The sequence below is a fragment of the Salmo trutta genome, chromosome 38 (assembly GCF_901001165.1).
Source record: "Salmo trutta chromosome 38, fSalTru1.1, whole genome shotgun sequence".
NCBI classification, from domain to species: Eukaryota; Metazoa; Chordata; class Actinopteri; order Salmoniformes; family Salmonidae; genus Salmo; species Salmo trutta.
This window is the reverse complement of record NC_042994.1, coordinates 26480989-26499730: the sequence shown is the minus strand read 5'-3', so window position 1 is coordinate 26499730 and position 18742 is coordinate 26480989. Positions and strand designations below refer to the sequence as shown.

The 18742-nt window shown below is 43.2% G+C and overlaps 2 protein-coding genes across 2 annotated transcripts; both read left to right on the top strand.

Moving 5' to 3' along the window:
* Positions 1 to 281: 281 nt before the first annotated feature.
* LOC115178495 (zinc finger protein 239-like) lies at positions 282 to 7640 on the top strand. The gene is made up of 2 exons (XM_029739707.1): positions 282 to 853; positions 6796 to 7640. Exons 1-2 carry the CDS (start codon positions 562 to 564, stop codon positions 7560 to 7562), a joined length of 1059 nt encoding a protein of 352 aa, XP_029595567.1. The 5' UTR covers positions 282 to 561; the 3' UTR covers positions 7563 to 7640.
* Positions 7641 to 10859: 3219 nt separating this feature from the next.
* On the top strand, positions 10860 to 16332 carry LOC115178497 (zinc finger protein 436-like). The gene is made up of 2 exons (XM_029739710.1): positions 10860 to 11071; positions 14492 to 16332. Exon 2 carries the CDS (start codon positions 14548 to 14550, stop codon positions 15496 to 15498), a length of 951 nt encoding a protein of 316 aa, XP_029595570.1. The 5' UTR covers positions 10860 to 11071; positions 14492 to 14547; the 3' UTR covers positions 15499 to 16332.
* Positions 16333 to 18742: the final 2410 nt, after the last annotated feature.

Below are 18742 nucleotides of genomic sequence, written 5' to 3'. Positions count from 1 at the left end.
TGATTTGTTGTGCACAAATTTGTTTACATCCCTGCATCCCTGTTAGTGAGCAAGTGGGTGGGCCTATGCCAGATCCACTATCCCAGGTCCACCCATGGATGAGCCCCTGCTCAGTCATGTGAAATCCATAGATTTGGGCCTAATGAATTTATTTCAATTGACAGATTTCCTTATATGAACTGTTTTTTTGCATGTTGCGTTTAAATACAACATGCAAATATAAAAATACATATTTTTCTCAACTGCGTTAACCACTCCAGTCAGCAGTTGGCGATGTGTCTTTCAGGCGATGCTTTCAGTGTGACGCGTAATCTAGTGGACGGAACACTTCCTCGATAACAACAGCTAGTTATCCACCTCGTTATCTTGCTAGCCAAAATACCCGAAACAGTCAAGCTCTTTAGACACTTTCGGTGCATCAACCACTCTGCTTTGAATACACTTCTGTCGTATCTAGTTGCCCCATTTAATTTCATATTTACGTTGTTAGTCAGCTGGCTGGTTAAATTAGGCTAATCGCTCATGCGAACTAGTTACGTTAGCTAGCTAACATCTCCGACCATGAGTTCACTAAGCTACTCTGCTCCTGCAAAAGGAGAGGAGGTCTGCTGGACGGAGAAAGAAGGCATGTGGCTGAACATTGTTGTGAAAGAGGAGAAGGAAGAAGAGGATGTCACAGTAAAGGTAGAGGGTGAGGCTGTTACAGTGAAAGAAGAGGAAGACACGATCAGAGTGAAAGAGGAGGATGTTACAGTAAAAGAAGAGGAGGATGCTGTTTTTGGAGGAATTAACGAGGGAGAGATAAATGGCACATCGAAAGAGGAGAAGGAGACGGGAGGGCTGATTAACGCCAGTGAGTAGGACTATCTCAAACGGGCAGAACTCAGCATTTGTTGAACTAATGTGTGGTTTTCAAAGGGCGTTCAATTGACGTTTTATACTTGAATATGTTGTTCTTTACTGTAGGAATTGTTAAAGCTACAATGTAAGGTTTGTATACAATTAAAGAGCGGGCCACCAACAAAAGGTTAACGATGGATCAAATGCATTAAAATTAATGACATGGATTTAAATACTGTAGTCCTAATGATCTATTATAGAGCTCTGTTCAGCCTGTAAACATGACATTATCTATTATTATAGAGCTCTGTTCAGCCTGTAAACATGACATTATCTATTATTATAGAGCTCTGATCAGCCTGTAAACATGACATTATCTATTATTATAGAGCTCTGATCAGCCTGTAAACATGACATTATCTATTATTATAGAGCTCTGATCAGCCTGTAAACATGACATTATCTATTATTATAGAGCTCTGATCAGCCTGTAAACATGACATTATCTATCTATAATAGAGCTCTGTTCAGCCTATAAACATGACATTATCTATTATTATAGAGCTCTGCTCAGCCTATAAACATGACATTATCTATTATTATAGAGCTCTGCTCAGCCTATAAACATGACATTATCTATTAATATAGAGCTCTGTTCAGCCTATAAACATGACATTATCTATTATTATAGAGCTCTGCTCAGCCTATAAACATGACATTATCTATTATTATAGAGCTCTGCTCAGCCTATAAACATGACATTATCTATTATTATAGAGCTCTGCTCAGCCTATAAACATGACATTATCTATTATTATAGAGCTCTGCTCAGCCTATAAACATGACATTATCTATTATTATAGAGCTCTGCTCAGCCTGTAAACATGACATTATCTATTATTATAGAGCTTTGCTCAGTAATAGTCTGTTAATCATGTCTGTCTCTAGTAGTAGTAAACTCAGCAAAAAAAGAAACGCCCCTTTTTCAGGACCCTGTCTTTCAAAGATAATCCGTAAAAATCCAAATAACTTCACAGATCTTCATTGTAAAGGGTTTAAACACTATTTCCCATGTTTGTTCAATGAACCATAAACAATTAATGAACATGCACCTGTGGAACGGTCGTTAAGACACTAACAGCTTACAGACGGTAGGCAATTAAGGTCACAGTTATGAAAACGTAGGACACTAAAGAGGCCTTTCTACTGACTCTGAAAAACACCAAAAGAAAGATGCCCAGTGTCCCTGCTCATCTGCGTGAACGTGCCTTAGGCATGCTGCAAGGAGGCATGAGGACTGCAGATGTGGCCTGGGCAATAAATTGCAATGTCTGTACTGTGAGACGCCTAAGACAGCGCTACAGGGAGACAGGACGGACAGCTGATCATCCTCGCAGTGGCAGACCACGTGTAACAACACCTGCACAGGATCGGTACATCTGAACATCACACCTGCGGGACAGGTACAGGATGGCAACAACAACTGCCCGAGTTACACCAGGAATGCACAATCCCTCCATCAGTGCTCAGAATGTCCGCAATAGGCTGAGAGAGGCTGGACTGAGGGCTTGTAGGCCTTTTGTAAGGAAGGTCCTCACCCCAGACATCACTGGCAACAACGTCGCCTATGGGCACAAACCCACCGTCGCTGGACCAGACAGGACTGGCAAAAAGTGCTCTTCACTAAGGAGTTGCGGTTTTGTCTCACCAGGGGTGATGGTTGGATTCGCGTTTATCGACGAATGAGTGTTACACCGAGGCCTGTACTCTGGAGCAGGATCGATTTGGAGGTGGAGGGTCCGTCATGGTCTGGGGCGGTGTGTCACAGCATCATCGGACTGTGCTTGTTGTCATTGCAGGCAATCTCAACGCTGTGCATTACAGGGAAGACATCCTCCTCCCTCATGTGGTACCCTTCCTGCAGGCTCATCCTGGCATGACCCTCCAGCATGACAATGCCACCAGCCATACTGCTCTTTCTGTGCGTGATTTGTTATGTTCATACAAATATTTGCTGAAAATGAACGCAGTTGACAGTGAGAGGACGTTTATTTTTGGTGGCGGTAGTGGTAGTAGTCTGTTAATCATATATGTCTGTAATAGTAGTGGTAGTAGTGGTAGTAGTAGTACTAGTAGTAGTAGTGGTAGTAGTAGTAGTGGTAGCAGTAGTAGTGGTAGTAGTCTGTTAATCATATATGTCTGTAATAGTAGTAGTAGTGGTAGCAGTAGTAGTGGTAGTAGCAGCAGTGGTAGTAGTGGTAGTAGCAGTAGTACTAGTAGTAGTAGTAGTGGTAGTAGCAGTAGTACTAGTAGTAGTAGTGGTAGTAGCAGTAGTAGTAGTAGTGGTAGCAGTGGTAGTAGCAGTAGTACTAGTAGTAGTAGTGGTAGTAGCAGTAGTACTAGCAGTAGTACTAGTAGTAGTAGTAGTGGTAGTAGCAGTAGTACTAGTAGTAGTAGTGGTAGTAGCAGCAGCAGTAGTAGTAGTGGTAGTATTAGTGCACCATCATTAAGTTTGCTGATGACAACAGGGGTAGGCCTGATCAACGATGAGACAGCATATAGGGAGGAGGTCAGTGACCTGACCGTGTGGTGCAAGGACAACGACCTCTCTCTCAACGTGATCAAGACAAAGGAGATTATTGTGGACTACTGGAAAAGGAGGACCGAGCACGCCACCATTCTCATCGACGGGGCTGTAGTGGAGCAGGTTGAGAGCTTCAAGTTCTTTGGCGTCCACATCACCAACAAACTAACATGGTCCAAGCACACCAAGACAGTCGTGAAGAGGGCACGACAAAACCTATTCCCCCTCAGGAGACTGAAAAGATTTGGCATGGGTCCTCAGATCCTCAAAAGGTATTACAGCTGCACCATCGAGAGCATCCTGATGGGTTGTATCACTGCCTGGTATGGCAACTGCTCAGCCTCCGACCGCAAGGCACTACAGAGGGTAGTGCGTACGGCCCAGTACATCACCGGGGCCACACTTCCTGTCATCCAGGACCTCTATACCAGGCAGTGTAAGAGGAAGGCCCAAAAAATTGTCATAGACTACAGCCACCCTAGTCATAGTGGTACTGCACGGCAAGCGGTACCGGACAGCCAGCTTCTACCCCCAAACCATAAGACAGCTATTCAAATGGCTACCGAGACTATTTACACTGCCCCCCCCCTCCCCCATACGCTGCTGCAACTGTCTGTTATTATCTATGCATGGCCACTTTAATAACTCTACTTACGTGTACATAATTACCTCGACGCCGGTGCCCCCTGCACATTGACTGTACTGGTACCCCCTGTATATAGCCTCCACATTGACTCTGTACCAGTACCCCCTGTATATAGCCTCCACATTGACTCTGTACTGGTACCCCCTGTATATAGCCTCCACATTGACTCTGTACCGGTACCCCCTGTATATAGCCTCCACATTGACTCTGTACCAGTACCCCCTGTATATAGTCTCCACATTGACTCTGTACCAGTACCCCCTGTATATAGTCTCCACATTGACTCTGTACCAGTACCCCCTGTATATAGCCTCCACATTGACTCGGTACCGGTACCCCCTGTATATAGCCTCCACATTGACTCTGTACCGGTACCCCATGTATATAGCCTCCACATTGACTCTGTACCGGTACCCCCTGTATACAGTCTCCACATTGACTCTGTACCGGTACCCCTGTATATAGCCTCCACATTGACTCTGTACCGGTACCCCCTGTATATAGCCTCCACATTGACTCTGTACCGGTACCCCCTGTATATAGCCTCCACATTGACTCTGTACCGGTACCCCATGTATATAGCCTCCACATTGACTCTGTACCAGTTCCCCCTGTATATAGCCTCCACATTGACTCTGTACCGGTACCTCCTGTATATAGCCTCCACCTTGACTCTGTACCGGTACCTCCTGTATATAGTCTCCACATTGACTCTGTACCGGTACCCCCTGTATATAGCCTCCACCTTGACTCTGTAACGGTACCCCCCTGTATATAGCCTCCACATTGACTCTGTACCGGTACCCCCTGTATATAGCCTCCACCTTGACTCTGTACCGGTACCTCCTGTATATAGCCTCCACATTGACTCTGTAACGGTACCCCCCTGTATATAGCCTCCACATTGACTCTGTACCGGTACCCCCTGTATATAGCCTCCACCTTGACTCTGTACCGGTATCTCCTGTATATAGCCTCCACCTTGACTCTGTACCGGTACCTCCTGTATATAGCCTCCACATTGACTCTGTACCGGTTCCCCCTGTATATAGCCTCCACCTTGACTCTGTACCTGTACCCCCTGTATATAGCCTCCACATTGACTCTGTACCTGTACCCCCTGTATATAGCCTCCACATTGACTCTGTACCAGCACCCTTCTGTGTATAGCCCTGCTATTATTATTTACTGCTGCTCTTTATTTGTTATTCTAATCTCTTACTTTTTAAAATATATTATCTTAACTGCATTGTTGGCTAAGGGCTTGTAAGTAAGCATTTCACTGTAAGGTCTACACGTGTTGTATTTAGCACATGTGACAAATAACATTTTATTTGAGCAGTAGTAGATATAGTAGTAGTAGCAGTAGATATAATAGTAGTAGTAGTGGTGGTGGTAGTAGTAGTAGCAGTATTGGTAGTAGCAGTAGTAGATATAATAGTAGTGGTGGTGGTAGTAGTAGCGGTAGTAGTAGCAGTAACGGTAGTGGTAGCAGTAGTATTAGTAGTAGTAGCAGTAGTAGTAGTAGTAGTAGTAGTAGTAGTACTGCTAGGGGTAGTAGTAGTACTGCTAGGGGTAGTAGTAGTACTGGTAGGGGTAGCAGTTGTACTGGTAGCGGTAGAAGTAGTACTGGTAGTGGTAGCAGTAGTAGCGATAGTGGTAGTGGTAGCAGTGGTAGCGGTAGCAGTAGTAGCAGTGGTAGCAGCTGCAGTAGTAGTAGTGGTGGTAGTAGTAGTGGTAGCAGTAGGTGTAGTAGTAGCAGCAGTAATGGTAGTAGCAGTAGCGGAAGTAGTGGTAGTAGTAGCTGCAGTAGTAGTAGTAGTAGTGGTAGTAGCAGTGGTAGTAGTAGTAGTAGTGGTAGTAGCAGTGGTAGTAGTAGTAGCAGTGGTAGTAGTAGTAGTAGTAGTAGTAGTAGTAGTAGTAGCAGTAGTAGTAGTAGCGGTAGTAGTAGTGGTAGTAGTAGCAGCAATAGTAGTAGTAGTAGCAATAGTGGTAGTAGTAGTAGTAGCAATAGTAGTAGTAGTAGTTGTAGCAGTAGTAATGGTAGTAGTAGTGGTGGTAGTAATAGTAGCAGCAGTAACGGTAGGAGCGGTGGTAGTAAGAGTAGCGGTGGTAGTATTAGTAGTAGCAGTAGTAGTAGTAGTAGGAGCAGCAGCAGTAGTAGTAATATTAGCGGTGGTAGTAGTAGCAGCAGTAGTAGTAGTTGTGGTAGTAGTAGCGGTTGTAGTAGTAGTCGAGGTAGAGGTAGTAGTATCAGAGGTAGTGGTTGTAGCAGTAGTACTGGTAGTAGTAGTATTAGCAGTGGTAGTAGTGGTGGTGGTAGTAGTAAAATGCATCTTTGTAAAACATAAAAAGTGTTTTCTATTAAACCCTAATAACTCCACTTCTCTTCTCTTAATCAACTTGAACCTTGACCCATTTAATTGTTTTGAATTGTTAGGAGTCCACAAGGGAGGATGTTTAATGCTTCCATGCAACGGTCTCTTTCAGCCCGCTCATAAGACAGCATCCTGTTACAATGCTGCTTGCAGCTATATTTATTATTTTCCTGGTTTTCCAAGATGCCCAGAATCATTAGCGAATAAGCAGGAAATCCAAAATCCACCAAACCAGGATTTCTGAAAAGCCTGGGAATTCTGGGAAATCAACCCTAATAGGAAGACAGTTTTACCATGTGGAGGTATCATTCAGGTCTCTGTTTAACTACATACCTTGTCTTTGGCAGGAGAGAGACCAGACTCTCACTCTGACAGCGGGAAGAGTCCTTCAGGGGAACCAGAACCAGAGACGCCCAAACCAGCAAGACCGCATCACTGTTCCCACTGTGGAAAGAGTTTTACCTGGTTAGGGTACCTAAAACAGCATGAGAGAACACACACAGGAGAAAAGCCTTTCCAATGTTCCCAGTGTGGAAAGAGTTTTACTGTGTTAGTCAACCTGAAAAGGCATGAGAAACTACACTCTGGAGAAAAGCCATTCCAATGTTCCAAGTGTGGAAAAAGTTTTACCCGGTTAGGGCACTTAAAAGAGCATGAGAGGACACACACAGGAGAAAAGCCTTACCACTGCTCCCAATGTGAAAAGAGATTTTCAAGATCAGGGGACCTAAAAAGTCATGCGAGGACACACACAGGAGAAAAGCCTTACCAATGTTCTCAGTGTGAGAAGAGTTTCACCCAGGTAGGGAACCTGAAAATACATAATAGAATACACTCTGGAGAGAAGCCTTACCATTGCTCCCAATGTGGAAAGAGTTTTACCTGGTTAGGGAGTCTGAATTCGCATGAGTGGACACACAGAGGAGAGATGCCTTACCACTGCTCCCAATGTGAAAAGCGTTTCAACCAGTTGGAGCACCTGAAATCACATGAAGGAACACATTCAGGAGAGAAGCCTTTCCGCTGCTCTTATTGTGGAAAAACGTTTTCCCAGTCAGAAGACCTGAAATCACATGAGAGAATAGAGAGGCTGTGCTCTGACTTATGTTTTTGATCGGAAATGTGTGTTGTGAAATCATATTCTTTATTTGAAACCTGACTCACAAATATAAATTATATTGTTTATATGAAACCTGACTGACATTATTTATATGAAACCAAATAGGCCTACTCTTGTTTTTTTTCATCCCGAGACATGGTCAATTAAAAATATCTCTAAGTCTGGGTAGGCTGGGTGGGTGGTAACCCAATGGGTATGTCTGGGTAGCCTTTGATCTTTTATTAAAACAGGTTTGGCTTCATTGGTGGATAGATGATTGTAGATGCAAGGATGGCTTTCCTAGGTTATTGAAAGGAAACTGAAACAGTGTCAAACAAGGCATATCTACATGGGCAGTAAATGAAATACACTTCAACAAAGTTCCAAATCTACAGTCCTGGCCAAAGGTTTTGAGAATGACACAAATATTAATTTTCACAAAGTCAGCTGCTTCGGTTTGTATGATGGCAATTTGCATATATGAAAAAGAAGGGTCAACACTGCAAATATTGACTCTGCATCAACTTCATGTAATTGTCAATAAAAGCCTTTGACACTTATGAAATGCTTGTAATTATACTTCAGTATTCCAGAGTAACATCTGACAAAAATATCTAAAGACACTGAAGCAGCAAACTTTGTGGAAATTAATATTTGTGTCATTCTCAAAACTTTTGGCCACGACTGTATATATACAATATGAATCAACACTTGTTAAGGTTTCTAGCAGAATATTATGTAGAACTCTTAATCAGAGGTGATAACAATACTAAAGAGTTACACTACATGACCAAAAGTATGTGGACACCTGTTGTCAAAGATCTTATTCCAAAATCATGGGCATTAATATGGAGTTGGTACCCCCCTTTTGCTGCTATAACAGCCTCCACTCTTCTGGGAATGCTTTCCACTAGATGTTTGAACATTGCTGCAGGGACTTGCTTCCATTCAGCCACAAGAGCATTAGTGAGGTCAGACGCTGATGTTGGTCGATTAGGCCTGGCTCGCAGTCGGCGTTCCAATCCATCCCAACGGTGTTCAATGGGGTTGAGGTCAGGGCTCTGTGCAGGCCAGTCAAGTTTTCCCACACCGATCTCGACAAACCATTTCTGTATGGACCTCGCTTTGTGCACCAAGCATTGTCATGCTGAAACAGGAAAGGGCCTTCCCCAAACTGTTGCTACAAAGGTGGAAGCATAGAATCATCTAGAATGTCATTGCATGCTGTAGCGTTAAGATTTCCCTTCACTGGAACTAAGGGGCCCAGCCCGAACCATGAAAAACAGCCCCAGACCATTATTCCTCCTCCACCAAACTTTGGCTCTATGCTTTGGGACAGGTAGCGTTTTCCTGGCATCCGCCAAACCCAGACTCATCCGTCGGTCTGCCAGATGTTGAAGCATGATTCATCACTCCAGAGAATGTGTTTCCACTGCTCCAGAGTCCAATGGAGGCGAGCTTTACACCACTCCAGCCGATGCTTGGCATTGCGCATGGTGATTTTAGGCTTGTGTGCGGCTACTCGTCCAAGGAAACCCATTTCATGAAACTCCCGAAGAACAGTTCTTGTGTTGACGTTGCAGACGATTTTTACGCGCTACGTGCTTCAGTACTCTCCTACTACTTTGCGGCTGAGCCGTTGTTGATACAAGAAGTTTCCACTTCACAATAACAGCACTTACGGTTGACCGGGGCAGAAATTTGACAAACTGACTTGATGGAAAGGTGGCATCCTATGACGGTGCCACATTGAAAGTCACTGAGCTCTTCAGAAAGGGCCAATGTTTGTCTATGGAGATTGCAAGGCTGTGTGCTTGATTTTATACACCTGTCAACAGCGGGTCTGGCTGAAAATAGCAGAATCCACTCATTTGAAGGGGTGTCCACATACTTTTTTTAATATATAGTGTACCTTGGCCACAACACACCACATTCATGTGATACACACAGTCAATAACACATCTCTAGGGTTCCATGCTGGTCCGTACTCAGTCAATAACACATCTCTAGGGTCCCATGCTGGTCCATACTCAGTCAATAACACATCTCTAGGGTTCCATGCTGGTCCATACTCACAGTCAATAACACATCTCTAGGGTTCCATGCTGGTTTGGTTGAGAGAGGATTGATGACTGCAGATGGGAAATGTAAAGGTTTAGCCCCAGCCCTTTCAGGTTGATGAGGTGTCATAGCAGTGTGTTAAAAATAAATCTGTCATCAAGGTGAAGGGTGGCTACTTTGAAGAATCTTTCAAGAAAATATATTTTGATTTGTTTAACACTTTTTTTGGTTACTACATGATTCCATATGTGTTATTTTATAGTTTTGATGTTTTCACTATTTTTATACAATGTATAAAATAGTAAAAAGAAAGAAAAATCCTTGAATGATTAGGTGCATCCAAACGTTTGACTGGTAGTGTACATCTACATGATGTAGTATAGACCTAGTCTGTTCATTATATACATCTACATGATGTATTGTTACACCATGTAGGATCAGTATAGACCTAGTCTGTTCATTATATACATCTACATGATGTATTGTTTCACCATGTAGGAGCAGTATAGACCTAGTCTGTTCATTATATACATCTACATGATGTATTGTTACACCATGTAGGAGCAGTATAGACATAGTTGTTAATTGTAATATATGTTTAGGTGAATTAATATGAAATTATCTTAAATGCAGATGTGCAGTAGTATTGCATTTAAATTCTCACTCAATAAAAATCTGCACCAATGGATGAAAACATGCTTCTCTTTGTACGTTTCCATATAATATTGACTTCTATAATAAACTTTTTGTCTGAAAATAAAATATTTTCCTTAACTGCGTTCCCACTCTAGTCGGCAGTTAGCGATGTTCGTATTTCTCGCGATGCTACTGGCGTGACGTATAATCTAGTGGACGGGACACTTCAACAACAACAACAGTTAGCCACCTCGCCGAAATGTTCAAGGTCTTTATAATGTTTCGGTGTATATTAGCCATTGTGTTTTAAACACACGTCTACCAGTTACCCAATTTAATTTCATATGTACGTTGTTAGCTAGCTGGCTGGTTAAATTAGCCTATCACTAGTCTAATCGCTAATGCTAACTAGCTAATTAGCTAGCTAACGTCCTCGACCATGAGCTCACTAAGATACTGTCCCCATACTAAAGAAGAGGTCTGGTGGACGGAGAAAGAAGCTCTGGTGAAAGAGGAGAAGGAAGAGGAGGCTGTTACAATACAAAAACAAGTAGAGGGTGAGGCTGTTACAGTGAAAGAAGAAGAGACTGTTAAAATAGAAGTAGAGGGTGAGGCTGTTACCGTGAAAGAAGAAGAGAAAGACGTTTCAGTGAATGAAGACAAAGGAGAGATCAGAGTGAAAGAGGAGGGAGATGTTACCAAAGGTTTTTATATCTGTGATGTAAAAAAAGAGGAGGAGGAGGATGCAGTTTTTGGAGTGGAGGGAGAGATAACTGTCACATTGGAAGAAGAAGAAGAGGAGGAGACAGGAGATCTGATTAACACCAGTAAGTAACCGAAGTACAGTTGTTTTTATATCCAACATTAAAATGTTAACATTATATTAAATTATTCAAAACAAGCCTTGCCTACTTTTACAACCTTTGATTTGCATCTAAGTGTTGATTTTACTGAAACACATCAAGACAAAAAAGATGCATTTAAATCTCTGATCTGCAATAACTTTTTTCATGGATTGTCAACATCAAGCTAAAAATACGAATTATTCTAAAAACATCTGGCCTATTTTTTAAATCTTTGATTTGCATCAAAAGTAAAGTTACATACACATGGTTAGCAGATGTTATTGGTGACATACACATGGTTAGCAGATGTTATTGGTCACATGCAGATGTTATTGTGAGTGTAGCGAAATGCTTATGCTTCTAGATCCGACAGTGCAGCAGTATCTAACAGGTAATATCTAACAATTCCACAACAAAACCTAATATCTAACAATTCCACAACAAAACCTAATACACACAATCTAGTAAAGGAATGGGATGAGAATATATAAATATAAATTATATGGATGAGCAGTGACAGAGTGGCTAAGATGCAATAGGTAGTGTAGGATTCAGTATACAGTATATACATAAGAGATAAGTAATGCGAGATATTTAAACATTCTTAAAGTGCAATTATTAAAGTGACTAGTGTTCCATTTATTAAAGTGGCCAATGATATCAAGTTTGTAGGCAGCCACCTCACTGTGCTAGTGATGGCTGTTTAACAGTCTGATGGCCTTGAGATTGAAAAATAGCTTCTGTCTCTTGGTCCCAGCTTTGATGCACCTGTACTGACCTCGCCTTCTGAATGGAAGCGGGGAGAACAGGCAGTGGCTCGGGTGGTTGTTGTCCTTGATGATCTTTTTGGCCTTCCTGTGACATCGGGTGGTGTAGGTGTCCTGGAGGGCAGGTAGTTTTCCCCCGGTGATGCGTTGTGCAGACCGCACCACCCTCTGGAGAGCCCTGCGGTTGTGGGCGGTGCAGTTGCCGTACCAGGCGGTGATATAGCCCGACAGGATGCTCTCGATTGTGCATCTGTAAAAGTTTGTGAGTGTTTTAGATGACAAGCCAAATTTCTTCAGCCTCCTGAGGTTCAGCCTTCACCACACTGTCTGTGTGCGTGGACCATTTCAGTTTGTCGGTGATTTGAACACAGAGGATCTTAAAACTTTCCACCTTTCCACTACTGTCCCGTCGATGTGGATAGAGGGGTGCTCCCTCTGCTGTTTCCTGAAGTCCACAATCATCTCTTTTGTTTTGCTGACATTGAGTGAGAGGTTATTTTCCTGACACCACACTCTGAGGGCCCTCACTTCCTCCCTGTAGGCAGTCTCGTCATTGTTGGTAATCAAGCCTACCACTGTTGTGTCGTCTGCAAACTTGATGATTGAGTTGGCCATGCAGTCGTGGGTGAACAGGGAGTACAGGAGGGGGCTGAGAACGCACCCTTGTGGGGCCCCAGTGTTGAGGATCAGCGGAGTGGAGATGTTGTTTCCTACCTTCATCACCTGGGGGCGTCCCGTCAGGAAGTCCAGGACCCAGTTGCACAGGACAGGGTCAAGACCCAGGGACTCAAGCTTAATGATGAGTTTGGAGGGTACTATGGTGTTGAATGCCATTGCGGTATTCCTCTGGTCTAGATGGAATAGGGCAGTGTGATGGCGATTGCATCGTCTATGGACCCGGTAAGCAAATTGAAGTGGGTCTAGGGTGTCAGGTAGGGTGGAGGTGAAATGCTCCTTGACTAGTCTCTCGAAGCACTTCATGATGACAGAAGTGAGTGCTACGGGGCGGGAGTCATTTAGTTCAGTTATCTTGGCTTTCTTGGGTACAGGAACAATGGTGGCCATCTTGAAGCATGTGGGGACAGCAGGCTGGAATAGGGAGAGATTGAATATGTCCGTAAACATACCCTGGGTTGTCCTGAACAGAATGAGCCTATGTTTGTTGTATTGTGAAGAAAAATGACAATCTGTTTGTCTGAAGTGCCTTGTGAAAGCCTAACACTGTAAAATTGTAGTTTATAGCTTATCCATTTTGGCAATATAATAAGCATTCAAATGACGCCCACCTGACCCAGATTCCGATTTATAATGGAATGTTTTTTAGATTGTGTAAACAACAACAGTAATTGTGTGTTGGTGGGGAAGCAGGGCTGTGTTCCAAACAAAAAACGACAATTGGGCTTCAGTTCCTCAACTGCAAAGCTAGGAGAGCTAAAAGAAAACACCTTATAGTTGAAGGCTCTTCTCTTGAATCACAAAAGTGCATTGAAATTACACTATATATGCAAAAGTATGTGGACACCCCTTCAAATGAGTGGATTCGGCTATTTCAGCTACACCCGTTGCTGACAGGTGTACAAAATCAAGCACACAGCCATGCAATCTCCATAGACAACCATTGGTAGTAGAATGGCCTTACTGAAGAGCTCAGTGACTTTCAACGTGACTCAGTCATAGGATGCCACCTTTCCAACAAGTCAGCTTGTAGAATTTCTGCCCTGCTAGAGCTACCTGGGTCAACTGTAAATGTTGTTATTGTGATGTGGAAACATTTAGGATCGACAACGGCTTAGCCGCAAAGTGGTAGGCCACGCAAGCACACAGAACGGGACCGCCAAGTGCTGATGCGCTTAGCGTGTAAAAATCGTCTGTCCTTGGTTGCAACACTCACTACCGAGTTCCAAACTGCCTCCGGAAGCTTCATGAAATGGGTTTCCATGGCTGAGCAGCCACACACAAGCCTAAGATCACTATGCTCAATGCCAAGCGTTGGCTGGAGTGGTGTAAAGCTCATCACCATTGGACTCTGGGGTAGTGGAAACGCGTTCTCTGGAGTGATGAATCACGCTACACCATCTGGAAGTCCGACGGAAGAATCTGGGTTTGGCGGATTTCAGGAGAACGTTACCTGCCCCAATGCATAGTGCCAACGGTAAAGTTTGGTGGAGGAGGAATAATGGTCTCGGGCTGTTTTTCATGGTTCAGGCTAGGCCCCTTATCTTATTTCGACGATTCTGTGCTTCCATCTTTGTGACAACAGTTATGGGAAGGCCCTTTCCTGTTTCAGCATGAACATGCCCCCCAGTGCACAAAGCCAGGTCCATACAGAAATGGTTTGTCGAGATCGGTGTGATAATATGAAAATGAATCCAACTAAAGGAATCCAATTAAATGATTCACTCGATTCCAGATGATGTTCAGGAAGATTATAGATTAGATTAATATAAAGATTAAATATTCAGATAAAATAAGATTATAAATTACAATTATTATTATAAATATCTCTTTCTAAATTACCCTTCATTGGGGGGGATCTAGTCTGGATTAAACCTCATAGGAAGATAGTTTTATCATGTGGAGCTTTCATTCAGGTCTCTGTTTAGTATTTAACTAAATAATCTGTTGTCTTTGACAGGAGAAAGACCACACTCTCACAACGGGAAGAGTCCATCAGGGGAACCAGACCCAGAGATGCCCAATCCAGCCAGACGACACCACTGCTCCCAGTGTGGAAAGCATTTTTCCAAGTTACAGAACCTAAAACAGCATGAGAGGACACACAAAGAAGAAAAGCCTTTTCAATGCTTTCAGTGTGAAAAAGGATATTTATGTTCACAGGATTTAAAAAAGCATGAGAGGACACACGCAGGAGAAAAGCCCTTCCAATGCTCCCAGTGTGGAAAGGGTTTTAACCGGTTAGGGAACCTGAAAGAACATACAATAATACACACGGGAAAGAAGCCCCACCACTGCTCCCAGTGTGGAAAGAGTTTTAACCGGTTAGGGAATCTGAAAAAGCATGAGAGAATACACTCTGGAGTGAAGCCTTACCAATGTTCCTATTGTGGAAAGAATTTTACTCAGTTAGAGAACCTGAAGGAACATGAAAGGACACATACAGGGGAGAAACCCCACCATTGTTCTCAGTGTGGAAAGGCTTTTACCACGTCACGAAACCTTAAAGAGCATAAGACGAAACACACAGGAGAAAAGCCTTTCCACTGCTCCCTGTGTGGAAAGAATTTTACCCATTTAGGGAACCTGAAGAAACATGAGAGAATACACTCTGGAGATAAGCCATACCCCTGTTCCCACTGTGGAAGGAGTTTTAGGTGGTTAGGGACCTTAAAGCAACATGAGAGAACACACACAGGAGAGAAGCCTTTCCAATGTTCCCAGTGTGGAAAGGGTTTTACCCAGATAGGTAACCTAAAAGTTCATGAGAGGACACACTCAGGAGAAAAGCCTTTCCAATGTTCCCAATGTGGAAAGAGTTTTACTGTGTTAGAGAGCCTAAAAGAGCACAAGAGAATACACACAGGAGAGAAGCCCTACCAATGCTCCCACTGTGGAAAGAGTTTTAGGGGGTTAGGGAACCAGAAAAAACATGAGAGGACACACACGGGAGAAAAGCCTTACTAATGTTCTCAATGTGGAAAGAGTTTTAACCAGTTAAGCACCTGAAATTACATGAAATAAAACATTTAGGAGAGAAGCCTTTCCACTGCTCTCATTGTGTAAAGACATTTTAGTTCCAGGTCTATGATTTCCACATATTTACAATGTCGGTCATTTGGCCTCTAGACTTGCCTGTAACTTGGAGAGGGTGGAGCTTTTGGTTCCGGTTCCGATCCCAGTTCTATCTCGTCTCTTAGCACGTATGGATCCAGAACTTCATCAAGTGTTACCAACCCAGTAACTAACCCACGGATGTTGTTGCACTCGCTTTGTCTAGGGGTGCTAAGCCTAGTTGCATGGTCTGTAACCTGAATGAATGTATGCATTTATGTGAGAAATCAGTTCATGGACCTAGTGTTGAATTCCCAGGGAGACGGAAACCTTACCTTGGTCCAGGGGCAGCTCGTTTGACCTTTTGGTCGGCCAGTCCAAGCGGACTATTATTTGTTTAGATGGTGACAAAACATAAATATGCTGACCAAAATCATCATCAGCAAAGTCTTCACCACTATCAACCTCACATTACCATCATCATCCCCATGTCATGACATCCAAGGACAATGCTAACAGTTCCAGTTCAGACTAGCCTACCTCCTCCTCTTCCCTGTAATGGGCAATGGCCGTAAGGTTAAATAAGTGTTTGTACCAGTTGGTCTGGACAGTGGGAAGTCCATCCTGTCTGACTGTGCCCACCCTTTACACCAGGGGTTCTTAAACCTTTTTCAGCCTGGAACCCAAATAAAAAATGTGGTGTTTTCCTGGGACCCAAGCTTATTAAAATATGCAACTTTGTGTAAATATTGGTTGATTTCATTGCCCTTATGCCTAAAACAAATGCAATATAAACAAAAACAAATAACATTGACATTAAATACACATATAAAGCCTATTCATGTTTATTTTTCCCCATAAAAAAACTGTTGCTGTTAAAATACAATAAATCATTTTCATTGTGAACTGGAATAAACGGATTGATCACATCACACAGATGTATAACAGAACACACACAGGCTCAGTTTTTGATAGTGCAACCCTAAGTAACAGTACAGATGAAACATGGTCAGGCCTACTGTGCATCTTACTGTAGAAAGTATTGTTGAATAAAAGTCTAAGTAGGAACTGTTTCTGTTAAAGTACAATAACTATTTGTATTATTCTGAACTGGAATAAATTGATCAAACCACACAGGTGTTTCCAATCTATGTACAGTAGTTCTGTACAGTCGTTCTGATCCTTTTTCATCTTCATCTGTATTTACTGTTACTTACGGTGGCACTATCAGTAGCTAGCTAGCTTGCTTTAGCTAACGTTAGCTATTAGCTGTGTACAAGGCCAGGGGATTGTTTAAAAGAGAAACTCACATCTACTACTATGAGAGATAGTACTGCCTTATTTCTGCTTATCATCACCTGTTATAAAATGACAACAATGCCTTGCTAGCTGACTAACTCTTCCACTGTTGAAGAACTGTTTCCTGAAGCATTCTGCCCTGTTCTGAACTAACTCCCTGGGTTCACCGTCATGCTCTGGATGTTCGGTCAGGACGTGTCATTATATTCATTTGTTCGTGTTGCGAGACTCGTTACTATGCACTTCCCCGCACAAAACGCATTGTGGGCGCTCCTCGTTATTTCTCAAAGTTTGTGTGAAACCAAGAGAGAGAAACGCATCGCTGTATGTGCGTTTCGTGATGATTGAGCTCAGTCAGAGCTTGACACCATTTGATACAGCGGCGAGTGGGAATGACAAGTCAGTGGCTGACGGCGCATCATCTGCTGCTGAACGACCGCGCTGCAGCGTGTGGGTCGAGAAGTGATCTTCAAGAAAACTGCAGAAAAAAAGATCAGGTTAACCGCGAAGAACACGGGCATCTCCCTCTCGCGAAGCTGCCAAACTGAGCAGAGAGCGCTGCTAAGCATAGAGTGCCGATGCATTTGGCCAAATCAATTCCAGTAAACAATTAAATAATTATGAATTTACAATGACACGTTGCGACCAACCATTAACATGTCCGACCCATACTTTAAGAAAGGCTGCTTTACACAATGAGAAAAACATCCCTGAAACCACACTATTGCCATGTTACCTTATTCTTTAGGTCAGCGTTTCCAAAACTCGGATCTGAAGACCCCAAGGGGTGCATATTTAGTTTTTTTACTTCATTACACAGCCGATTCAAATAAACAAAGCTTGAGTTAAATTCAGTACTGGCTTAACTGTTTAAATAACAGAGACAGAATGCAATATGTAATTTAGTTAAATAGTTTAGGGTATGGCCTTGTCTGCGAGGAATGCTCCTCGAAGTCAGATGCTGATGACAAGTAGCACTTTGCTGTGCAGATGACATCGAAACCGCCCTGCTGGGGGAAAGGCGTTCCAAATGACGGGCCTTAAGGTTATTATAGATCAGTGGTTCTTAACCTTGTTGGAGGTACTGACCCCCACCAGTTTCATATGCGCATTCACCGAACCCTTCTTAATTAGAAAAATGGCTCTCTTCACCTTGAATTCAGCGAGCGTTGTGTTCTTGTATTGTCCATCTCCATGCAGCTTAAGGAAGTGTTCTCTTAGTTTTGCCGGTGCTAGACTAGAATTGCTCAACTTGGCATTGCAAATCATGCAGTTAGGACGCTGACTCTCATCACGTTCCGTTATACATGTGAATCCATATTGTACATATTCGTCCGACCACTTTCTTTTTTTGCTCGACATAGTTAGTATGAAGGGATTAAAATATTAAGAAAGAAATCACACGACGTACCATCACGACAGTCACAATTCGACTACTGAGCGCGCCAAATTCCCTGCAGCACAGACAGGCCAAGCGATGTTGCGTGATCACCTGCAGCCAATGATGGCCAAGCGGGGCGTGTCATCACGAATCATATGAGTCGGGTGTGTGTCTTGACCTCCGCCGAACCCCCGAGACTGACTCACCGAACCCCTGGGGTTCGATCGAACCCAGATTAAGAACCACTGTTATAGATGGTGGTGGTGGTGGGGAGGTGGATGGTTGTCGACAACTGTTGCTGAAAAACATGGGTAAGTTGACATATAAATACATCCCAGGGGGCTCTCTAAGGATAGTAGTGGGTCAGTGTCTGACAGGGGGCTCTCTAAGGATAGTAGTGGGTCAGTGTCTGACAGGGGGCTCTCTAAGGATAGGAGTGTCTGGCAGGGGTCTCCCTAAGGATAGGAGTGTCTGACA

What these genes read in the sequence shown, in the direction of transcription:
- LOC115178497 (XM_029739710.1), top strand. Translation starts at nt 14,548, where the DNA reads ATGCCCAATCCAGCCAGACGACACCACTGCTCCCAGTGTGGAAAGCAT.
- LOC115178495 (XM_029739707.1), top strand. Translation starts at nt 562, where the DNA reads ATGAGTTCACTAAGCTACTCTGCTCCTGCAAAAGGAGAGGAGGTCTGC. An exon ending in GGGAGGGCTGATTAACGCCA is followed by an intron (nt 854 to 6,795) that starts GTGAGTAGGACT and finishes TGTCTTTGGCAG; the next exon opens with GAGAGAGACCAGACTCTCAC.